Source organism: Nerophis ophidion, linkage group LG12 (assembly GCF_033978795.1).
Source record: "Nerophis ophidion isolate RoL-2023_Sa linkage group LG12, RoL_Noph_v1.0, whole genome shotgun sequence".
Taxonomy (NCBI): domain Eukaryota; kingdom Metazoa; phylum Chordata; class Actinopteri; order Syngnathiformes; family Syngnathidae; genus Nerophis; species Nerophis ophidion.
In genome coordinates, this window is record NC_084622.1 from 35,383,914 (window position 1) to 35,395,646 (window position 11,733).

An 11,733-nucleotide genomic window follows, 5' to 3' on the forward strand; every position below is an offset into this window, starting at 1 on the left:
TAGCATGTCTTGGTACATCACAGCAACATTCTTTCTAAAAGAATTGGGAGAACTAATTAAGTTGTTTTTTTTTAGGGGGGAATGAACATTAACACAAGACCTGAAGTAGCAAAATCCGATTGTTAAAAAAATGTATAATATAAAAAGAAAAAAGTGCTTTGCCAAATTACTGTACACAAAATATTTTAATCTGTGAAAATGTTAGACGTCACTGGAAATATCGTGTGTGTGTGTGTTTTATATATATATATATATATATATATATGTATGTGTGGGAAAAATCACAAGACTACTTCATCTCTACAGAACTGTTTCATGAGGGGTTCCCTCAATCTGCAGATTTGATTCATTAGGGAACCGCTCACGAAACAGTTCTGTAGAGATGAAATAGTCTTGTGATTTTTCCCACCCACCCACACACACACACACACACACATACATATATACATATATATATATATATATATATATATATATATATATATATATATATATATATATAAAATCAGGAGATTTGATTCATGAGGGAACCCCTGTAGAGATGAAGTAGTCTTGTGATTTATCCCACACATACATATATTGTGCTCTACCACGGTATCAAGCACTATTCTCTGGATAATCTAATTAAGATATATATATATATATATATATATATATATATATATATATATATATATATATATATATATATAATATATATATATATATATATATATATATATATATATATATACTGTATACACACACACACACACACACACACACAAGTCAACAGTTTATGCACAAAATTAGACCTGCTCAGTGGCTTGTGTGTTTGGAGTATCCACCCTGGGACTGGAAGGTCATAAATTCAAACCCCAGCCAAGCCATACCAAAGACTATATAAATGGGACCCATTGCCTCCTTGCTTGGCACTGGTTTGGAATTGGGGGTTATATCACCAAATGACTACAGAGCGCTGCTGCTCGCTGCTCACTGCTCCCCTCCCCTCCCAGTGGGTGCAAAATGGCGATAGGTCAAATGCAGAGGGTAATTTCCCCACACCTAGTGTGTGTGTGACTATCATCGGGACTTTAACCTAAAAATAAAGACAAATGTATTATTCTCACCTCAAAATAAACGTACACATAAAGGGTGCATAGCTGTATACTGCACTATCTCTACACGTAACGTTAAAGGTAAGAGTGGCATTTATCTATATATTTATTTATTAAACGGTTTATCCTCTTCTGAGTGGGGTTGAGCCTATCCCAGCTGACTTTGGGCAAGACATAGGCTACACACTGAAGGGAACAGAAAGACAACCATTTGCACTCACATTAATACTTATGGGCAATTTAATCAACCAGTGTCCAGAGTAAAAGCACTCTGAGCCGATTAATGCACAGAACAACCAATCTCTGACGCAGATGTGCCACCATGGTGCTGGAAATGTAGTATCCAGCTCAAAACTTCTTCTGAATCAGAAACTGACTGGACTTGTAGATTATATTGCACTTGCTATGGATAGATCCTTCAGGAAGTGTGATGTGTTCATTCTTCCTAACAGGTCCATTATGACCTTGTGAGATGTATTTATATTTGAACTTTACTAAAAGTTAAAAACCGGCATATCAAGTTTAAAACCCTTGTTAATTCCTGGGCAGCAATGAATTACTTCACATTTACATTAAACAGAAATAGTATATAAAGTCAGTCCAGCCGTATGTAGTTGATTTCCACCGGGCTTTGTTTCGCTACAACTAATCAGGATTTAATTACAAGCTTTGTCTTGCTTTTAAAACAAGATGGTCTGAACAGCAGGTGCTTAAACGGACACATAACCCAAGAAGCCAAATAAATCACAGTGCTCATAGCAGCAATATTGAAATCTAATTTACAATAAAATGCACTAGGAGCAGAGCTGTGTGTCGTATGTCAACTGAACTGACCCACCAAAGCTTGAAAAACACTATATGGCAAGACGATGCAAGCTTTGACTTAAGACAAAACATGACTTAATTTTTTACCGTTGGAGGTTGCTGCATCAGCTACACTCTTAAGACGCTTAGTACAATAATTCACAGCAATTGTCATCAATCAACAGAGTTTGAGAGGGATTGCCCTGCTCTTAAGTAACTTCAGTATCCAGAACTCTGTTCAACAGATCCTCGTTGATGGTCATTATCCAGTGACCAACTGAATGAAGACTGTCCACATTAATAAATAAATACATGTCAAAACAGGGACTTGGGAGTACTCCTCCCTGTGAGAGAGAAGGATGCATCAATGGAGAGATGATCTTGTGGTAAAACACTAAGGACCTGATTTACTAAGATCTTGATATCACACGCTAAAACAGTGAGTGAAATCTATAAAATTGTGTGTACTATTAGTCGGCGTGTTGTGTGTGATCTAACACTGTGTACAGTCCAAAATTGGTGTAGACTGCCTTATTTAAATGAGTAGTTTGCATGTACTATATTTACAGGGCATCACCACGGAGCCTCGCGATCATTTACTATACATTAATTTTATCATGCTCCAACCTGTGGTGTAGGCTGTTTTCAAACATGCAGGAGGCAACTACCACGTTTGATTGGCATTTTAGACACAGTCCAAAGTGTATTTACAACAGAAGCCATTTTTTTTCAGCGCTGAAAGTACGCTCACGAGAGAGAGGCTGCATACTTCAAGAAGTTTTTCCATACAGGAAATATATTAATGTGTATTATAAATGAAAAATCAAATGGCATTCGAAAAAAACGCCAGCAGACACCAAAACGCATCAACTGAATTTGTTTTAATTAGCCGCATAGGTACCCCAGCATTCAGCTATGAAAATATAAAAGGATGTTGCTGAATAGACAATATGCTAAGATATTTGATTTCGGATGAACCATGCCAATATGTTGAAACACACGTACTGTATAACGGAGCATTCTGTCAGTCATTCGTCTTTGCAGCGCTAGCACATATTTTCAGACGTTCTAAATAAAACTCTACATAGTGTTCGCACAATGGTGTGCACTGTATAATATATTTGCATCATCTCCTCCCACATTGTGGGCGTTTGGATGAACAGCATATATTTTGCATAATAATAATAAGCAAATGTAAAATGGATTGCACGCCTTATTCTGCTCACTTAACAGACGCAATCCACTTTGCACACGTTTAGTTAATCTGTTTTGCGTGTGATATCAGGTTGGCAAGTGTTTTAGTACATGCAAACGTTTAGTAAATCAGGCTTTTAGTGTTTGTTTTCATTAGAGAACAAAAAGGGTATGCAAGTTTGTCCTTAAAAGTTCAGGAATTATTTTTGATTTATTCTCACTGGAAACAAAGTGTCCATGCGTTGTTGGTTCTCATGACTTTGACACATCAGGTTGCTTTCTGAGTTTAGTTTTGTGGGTCAGGAAGCTCATTGATGTTATACCGAGTTCTGTTTCAGCCGTTGTACTGCTGCTGATAACGTCGGTTCAACTCGCGCAGCTCCTTTTCTCGAACGCGTCGAGCTTTGTTGGATTTGGTCGAGCGACTAGAGCGTGTGGACTGAGCCGACTTGGTGCTGTGGCAGCGAGATGACGCCCGCTTCAGCAGGTTCTGAGATATACAGCGTTGTAGGTTCTTCATGGAAGAAGCAGCGGCCATGCTGATGATCCATGGGTGCTTGAGAGCCTGGCCGGCAGTCAGCCGCTCACTGGGATCTACTGTTAGAATTCGCTCCACAAAGTCTTTGGCAAGATTGGAAACGCTCGGCCATGGCTGGGGAAATGAACACAAATGTGGCATAAGTATGCAATCAATCTTAATTGAAAATGTGCTGAATTTGACTGTCAATATAATTGCAACACATAAAAAAATATAATATCAAGCAAAGGTGTTCTTTGTACATCCACTCTAAGTTTGCTCCGGTTCTTCATTATTCAAATAGTCTGATAACACTACAGCATTACATACATTACAGTGAAACCTTGATTTATATTAACTCTTTATTCTACTTTTAAATTTACGAACAACAGACCAAACAGCACAGCAATCAATCTGCGGCGCTTATTTGGTCAGCAGAGCAGAGCAATGCTGTCATTAGCTACCGTGCTAAGCATTACTTTGTGTACATTTTGTTTATTTATATTATCTCTTTTAAACATTTTTCTAGTTTTGTTAACTCAATATGAGTCCAAAAAAGCAACGGACAAGCGATGTGTGGTTTCAGGACGTATCCACAGTAATGTCGACACTGCCCTTCTCCTACCTTACATAGCACACAAAGAAGATTGACCAACGGGATAAAGTGTTTATCTTGTATTCCTAATCATTGTAGCACCCTGGCTGTTTAAAAGTAAAGGAGTTTTGTGATTTTAAACTGTGAGTGCACCACAGGGCTTGTGATAGTATGTGTCAGCAAGGAAGAGACATAGGAGGGAGACAGTTTAGCTACAGGTAGTTGTTTAGTTTTTTTCAATGTTGATTCATCACCCCCTTGTTTTGTTTGATAATCAGTACTGAAAAGTGCTGTACACTGTGTTCAAAGTGTGTTAACTTTTATTAAAATAAAAGAGACTGGAACCCATTTTAAATTTTTTTCATGATTCTTATTAAGAAATGTGCTTCAATATGCAAAATATTATATATATGAACCCTGTTCAAGAACTGGTTTTATATTATATCTTATAATCTATTAATTATTTTACAAACATATCCTCAAATATGTACAACAGTGCAGCAGAGTTTCAAGTAAATTTAGTAAGTAGACCATGTTCATAATTGAAGCAATATGAGATATATGCTGTTCACTGAACATGATAGCATTCATTTCTACTTTGAGCAATTGTGCAGCCATTTTTTTGGGCAAAATACTAACAATACAAATATACATATAGGTTTAAGTCACCGTTATGTAAATGTGTGACAGCATGTCATTCCTTACCTCTCCAGAAAAGCTGTACTTCCCCTTGAGGATCTGCCGGTAGAGCCTCATGCGGTTGTCATCCTCAAATGGCATGGTTCCGCTCAGCAGGATGTATGAGATCACCCCCAATGCCCACATGTCCACGGCATTTGTGTATGGTTTTCTCACTAGAATCTCTGGGGCAATGTACTCAGGCGTGCCGCATGTGGTCTTCATCAGACATTCGTCTCCCTTCTTCCTGCTGCTGGCCAAACCAAAGTCGGTGATGATGATCTTGGAGTCTGCTCCCGGGTGGTAGTACAGCAGGTTCTCAGGCTTCAGATCACGGTGCGTGATCCCTAAAGTGTGAAGATACTTGACGCCGTCCAACACCATCTGCAGCACGCGAGTGGCGTCTCGCTCCGTGAAGGAGCCGCGAGCAATGATGCGGTCAAAGAGCTCTCCTCCAGTAGCCAGCTCCATCACCATGTATACACGCTCAGCAGTCTCAAAGACCTCCATCAGCTGGATTATATTGGTGTGGCGAACCCGTCGAAGAACGCACAGCTCTGACTCACAGACCTCCCGACCCTCTCTGTACCGTGTCTCGATCATCTTTATGGCGTATGGCTGCCGAGTGCTCTTGTGTTCAACGCGGACCACGCGGCTAAAACTCCCTCGACCTATCAGAGCTTTGATGTCATACTTGGCGGTGACCCTTGGGTCAAATTTGGCTCGATATTTTGCCACTTTTTTCCTTTGAGGGTCTGACACTTCAGATGGGTTTTTAGGTTGCTGGGTGGAGGCAACAGGGGTGGCAGCTTGTGCCTGAGTAAGCAATGGGGAGGCGGAGCCGGCTTTGTCCTCTCTTTCTCCACCAGCCTCACCCACTTTGCTCAAAGTGCCATCACCTCTAATGAAGTGCTTAAAGACATCAGTTTGAGGGGGCGGATCCACCTGGAAAAAAATGTATGGATATAGTTGGTCCCAGATGCAGCATATACAACAGTTCAATATGAAGGCCGGTGTGGAAGGGGAACACTGAGTCAACTCAATTATTTAGTATTATTACCATAACTTGGCGTTAGACTAATCTCATCCACATAATTAAAATGTATCTCCATTGCTTCTCAAAAGATCTTTTTGGGCAAACAACCAAGGTGGATAAGTGTGACATTAATTTAAGGCCCGACAAGCTATTGTTATTATATAATAATAAATGGGTTGTACTTGTATAGCGCTTTTCTACCTTCAAGGTACTCAAAGCGCTTTGACACTACTTCCACATTTACCCATACACACACACATTCACACACTGATGGAGGGAGCTGCCATGCAAGGCGCCAACCAGCACCCATCAGGAGCAAGGGTGAAGTGTCTTGCTCAGGACACAACGGACGTGACGAGGTTGGTACTAGGTGGGATTTGAACCATTGACCCTCGGGTTGCGCACGGCCACTCTTCCACTGCGCCACGCATAATCTCACAAATTCCAAGCTGCATTTACCATTGTGACACATAACGGGCATTTAGTAATAAAGATGTCACAGCGCATTTTATTTTAAACATACGGCGGCGCATTCATTTCACAGACGCATCACAACGTTAGCTTTTCCTTCGACAACATCACTGATTACTGCTCACTGCAGACCTCATGAGACAACAAACATAAAAAAATATCACTTACAGTACAATGTGTGCTGTCATTATAATGCAGACTGATTGGGTGTTCATATATTCTCATTTATATGAAGATTAACTAATAATCCTTGGAAAAGAAAAAAAGGGGTGGCAACCAAGTCATGTCATTCTCGTCATTTCCTGGTTGATTGGATGCCAAAATTGACTGATTTTGTGCTCATCCTTCTACTTTCCAGGTGAGAAGTATTGTACAAAAAAAAAACAAGCGTTTCAAAGAGTCTTTTGTTCATAACGAGCTTTGAGGCGAGAAAGCAGCTCACCTGCTCATGACACCATACAGCAACATGCCAGTTAGCTGTCTGTGACAATGGGCCTCCAAAAAAAGTGTCTGCAATAGCGCTTACAATAACAATACCACCAGTACTTGGTTAAAATTCAGGTCACAAATTGTAAAAGGCATATTGTTGGCGCTTTTGGGTGGTTATTTAGAGAGTTTTAAGGGCAGACTAGAGGACCTCTCATTAACTCCATTGTAAGCAGACTTATTCATGAGTTAGAATGATTCTAAACAATAGACAAAATTAAAACAAAAAAACAAGCAGTTCCCCTTTAACTCAACAATATCCAATATTGTGTCATCACATAATAAAGTTTTAGTAGCATAGCCAACATAACCAAAGTATTAGGAACACTAATGCCGTGCAAATCTATACCAGTGCAGTACATACCGAATCAGTCAAAACTGTACTAAACTCTTGCATTGGATCTGATTTAACTAAGGAGGTGTATTGAATCAAGTGTCAGGTAGATGTAGTACAAGTGATGCACTTTACTCACCTTTTTTACCAGGTCCAACTGAACATCCCCTGGAGGCTCAGGGAGGACCTTACTGTTCCTGCACCCCATCACATAACTTGGGGCCTCTGCTCAGCCAGCCACGCAGGCGACCAGGAGCCCTGCCTCATCACCGCAACAGCTGATTCAACACATTCAAGGAATCCAAATTTCCAGGCCAAGCCTGACTCAGATAAGAGGGTTCATGAATTGAACTGGCGTCCCAATAAGCTGGCATCAGTATTGGCTGTTCTCAAAATGCACAATTTCCATCCACTAAAGTCTGAGGTGACACATCACTGCAGTATTGAAAACATGCTGTATGTTTTCTTCTTTTAGTTACTGCATGTCACAAGTTGCTGCTTTTCTTGAAATATCTGCAGCCAATCATTGCACATGAAAATCTGGGCTGATGCCATATTTTGAATGTCGTGGGTTAATATGTCAAATCTACAGACAAGTGGGGGGAGTACAACCCTGCAGCATTAAACTTAAACTAGAAGAGATCTGCCTTTACTAGGACAACTGCACAACGTTACCATCATTGCATGTATATTGGAAGTAAATTGGTTGGCTATGGTTTAATCCATTTTGTTAAACACTGCAAAGTCTCCATCAACCTCTCCTTTGACAAAGTTGTAGAAGTGAAGATGGAAGCTCTGAGAAAGAAAAGCACAAATTAAAACCTTTAGCATATCAGTATGTGGCATTAAATTATGGAACGGATTAACCAAAGAAATCCAGCAACACACCAATATGATTCAGTTTAAGAGACCGTTAAAAATACAAGTGTTCACAAAGTACACAGAACAATAATTATGATGAACATCTGGAATACTTATATTTATTTATTTTGAGACAAATATTATTTATGTATTTAATATGTGTTTACTTACTATGGTATATAATTAATTTATTATGCATTTATTCACTGTTTTGATACAGAGAAAAAGGAAATAGGATAACATTGCTATGGAATGAAAAGGGGTAGGATAAAATAAGCTCTGCTTCTTCCTACTCCTTTTCCGACGTGCTGTAATGAAACAACTGGAAATATGTGATGCATTACATTGTATCGTATGCCTGTTTGAAATAAACTGAAACTTAGTTTGTGCCTGCATGTTCGTTTTAATAACGCTCAGTACTGACAAGAGTGAAACAGGTCTGTGACAATTTTCAATCACCCAAGTAGTTCAACTTTATTTAATGTAATTCACATTAACGTACATGTGGAAACACACACACATATATACACATATACATATATATATATATATATATATACATATATATATGTATATATATATATATATATTTAGGGCTTCACGGTGGAAGAGGGGTTAGTGCGTCTGCCTCACAATACGAAAGTCCTGAGTAGTCCTGGGTTCAATCCCGGGCTCGGGATCTTTCTGTGTGGAGTTTGCATGTTCTCCCCATGAATGCGTGGGTTCCCTCCGGGTACTCCAGCTTCTTCCCACCTCCAAAGACATGCACCTGGGGATAGGTTGATTGGCAACACTAAATTGGCCCTAGTGTGTAAATGTGAGTGTGAATGTTGTCTGTCTATCTGTGTTGGCCCTGCGATAAGGTGGCGACTTGTCCAGGGTGTATCCCGCCTTCCGCCCGATTGTAGCTGAGATAGGCACCAGCGCCCCCCGCAACCACAAAGGGAATAAGCGGTAGGAAATGGATGGATATATATATTTATATAAAAATATATAAATATATAAATATGAAATATATATATATATATATATATGTGTAGGTGTGGGAAAAATCACAAGACTACTTCATCTCTTCAGAACTGTTTCAAGAGGGGTTCCCTCAATCATCAGGAGATTTTAATGGAAGCATTCACATACAATGGTTTACATAGGGCACAGAGTGGTTGGGTACAGGCAGTCGTAGGGTGTGGTGATTGGCTCATGTGTTACCTAGGAGGTGTTTCCGTCTGTGGCGGCATGTTGAAATGATTTCACTGCGCTTGTTGAGAGATGACAGGTCTGGATGATATATAATAAACAGTTTCTCTTTTAAGCATAGGTTGCATATTTTATTACCACTGTTGTAAGGTGTGCTGGATGCAAGAATTTGCCATGTTATTGAATATTCAACATTATTGTCTTTGAGGTTCCAAATGTGCTTGCTGAGTTCTGTAGAATTGCACAGAATTCTACAGAACTCAAAGTCCCAAAGTTGCATCCAGCACACCTTACAACAGTGGTAATAAAAGATGCAACCTATGCTTAAAAGAGAAACTGTTTATTATATATCATCCAGACCTGTCATCTTTCAACAAGCGAAGTGAAATCCTTTCAACATGCCGGCACAGACGGAAACACCTCCTAGGTAACACATGAGCCAATCACCACAGCCTACGCCTGCCTGTACCCACCCACTCTGTGCCCTATATACACCATTGTATGTGAATGCTTCCATTAAAATCTCCTGATGATTGAGGGAACCCCTCATGAAACAGTTCTGTAGAGATGAAGTAGTCTTGTGATTTTTCCCACACCTACATATTGCGCTCTACCACGGTATCGAGCACTATTCTCTGGATAATCCAATCAAGACATACACACACATATACATATATATATATATATAGTTATATGTATATATATATATACATAGTCGAGGTTTATGTGGTTAATCCATTATACAGTGCTCAATACCATGGTAGAGCGGAATATACGTTAGGTCAGGAAAAAACACAGGCTATATCATCTGTACAAGTCTGTGAAACAGGCTTGTACAGATGATATAGCCTCTGATTTTTCCTGACCTAACGTATGTATATGTATACACATACATATATATATATACACATATATATATATATATATATATATATATATATATATATATATGCACACACATATATATATATACACATATATATATATACATACACACACACACACATATATATATATACATACACACACATATATATATACATACACACATATATACACACACATATATATATATACATATATATATATATATATATATATATATATATATATATATATATATATATATATATATATATATGTATATACACCGTATTTCCTTGAATTGCCGCAGGGCAAATAGTATGCCCCTGCCTTGAATTACTGCCGGGTCAAACTCGCTTCCCGAAATAATTAGCGCATGCTTAGTATTACCGCCTGGTCAAACTCGTGACGTCACGAGTGACACTTCCCCTGTCATCACTTTCAAAATGGAGGAGGCTCATTTCAATACCGGTAATTTGAAATCGCATAAAGGGAAGAAGATTAAGAGCCATTCAGTAGGATTTCAGTTCCAAGCTTACATCACACTCAACTTTTTACTGCATACCTTTGGTAAGTGCCGGAGTGTATGTATATATATATATATATATATAATGTGTGTGTGTGTATATGTATGTATGTATATGTATATATATGTATATAAATATATATATATATATATATATGCACACACATATACATATGTATACACATATACATATGTATACACATTAAAAATATATAATTATTGAATGACAGTATGCAGTGTACTTTTGTAAAAATCAATCTAAAAGTTTGTTTAAACTGACCAAGGCCCTCATGATGCCTAACTCTCCCGTAAGCAATGGCAGACATGTCATTTTTGGGATAATTAGTGCATATAAACTATCCAATAAAGGCGTCCACACACCATGAGTGATATCAAAAGTGTGGAAAAAATGTTAAATCCTCACCTCATTGGGCTTGATTGGCGATGACAAAGCTAAGCATGCTAACGTTGCTGCTAGCGGCAGGGCAGGACTCCCAAAGTCCCAAAGTTGCCAAACCCAGCCTCCTCACCCCACTATCACTCAGCTGGCCCTCTCCGTTTTCAACGCGAACTTTTCGAACTCCTCAACGTAAACACGTCAAAGCCCGAAACTTTGTGAGAACAACAGCGAGATTCAATGCAGCGGTTGGCGGCGTCCTCCGTTGAAGTTGTCAAGTTTAAAAGTGTAGAATTAGTGCGTGCAAAGATTCCTCGTCGGATGTTTTTCTGGTCGGTGTTTGTCAAGCAGAACCCCCTTCTCTCAGGATGGGTACAACAAAAAACGTAACCACTTACGTTTCCGGTTTGTATTTTCAAAATAAAACAGCTGTGCGTTTAGGGTTGAAGTGGCTTTTTTTTGTTTAGCTCCTACTGCCATATTTAATACCAAAAATCACACTACAGTATTTTTTTCAATATTATTACTTAGATCCTATTGAATTGTATGAATGAGAGCTGGAAATAGCTACTTGTGTTGTGAATTATTTTATTTTGAAGTTAAAATCCTGCTTGAGTTGGTTCGTCCATTGCTAGTCTGACGGGTATCCTTTCCCACTTAACTTTTTGTAGAGACG

At 38.9% G+C, this 11,733-nt stretch overlaps 1 protein-coding gene across 1 annotated transcript; it reads right to left on the minus strand.

Annotated features, from left to right (window-relative positions):
• Positions 1 to 1,319: 1,319 nt before the first annotated feature.
• pskh1 (protein serine kinase H1) lies at positions 1,320 to 11,442 on the minus strand. The gene is made up of 4 exons (XM_061917451.1): positions 11,085 to 11,442; positions 7,352 to 8,007; positions 4,913 to 5,830; positions 1,320 to 3,747 (listed from the first exon to the last, which is right to left on the minus strand). Exons 2-4 carry the CDS (start codon positions 7,418 to 7,420, stop codon positions 3,430 to 3,432), a joined length of 1,305 nt encoding a protein of 434 aa, XP_061773435.1. The 5' UTR covers positions 7,421 to 8,007; positions 11,085 to 11,442; the 3' UTR covers positions 1,320 to 3,429.
• Between the last annotated feature and the right edge of the window lie 291 nt (positions 11,443 to 11,733).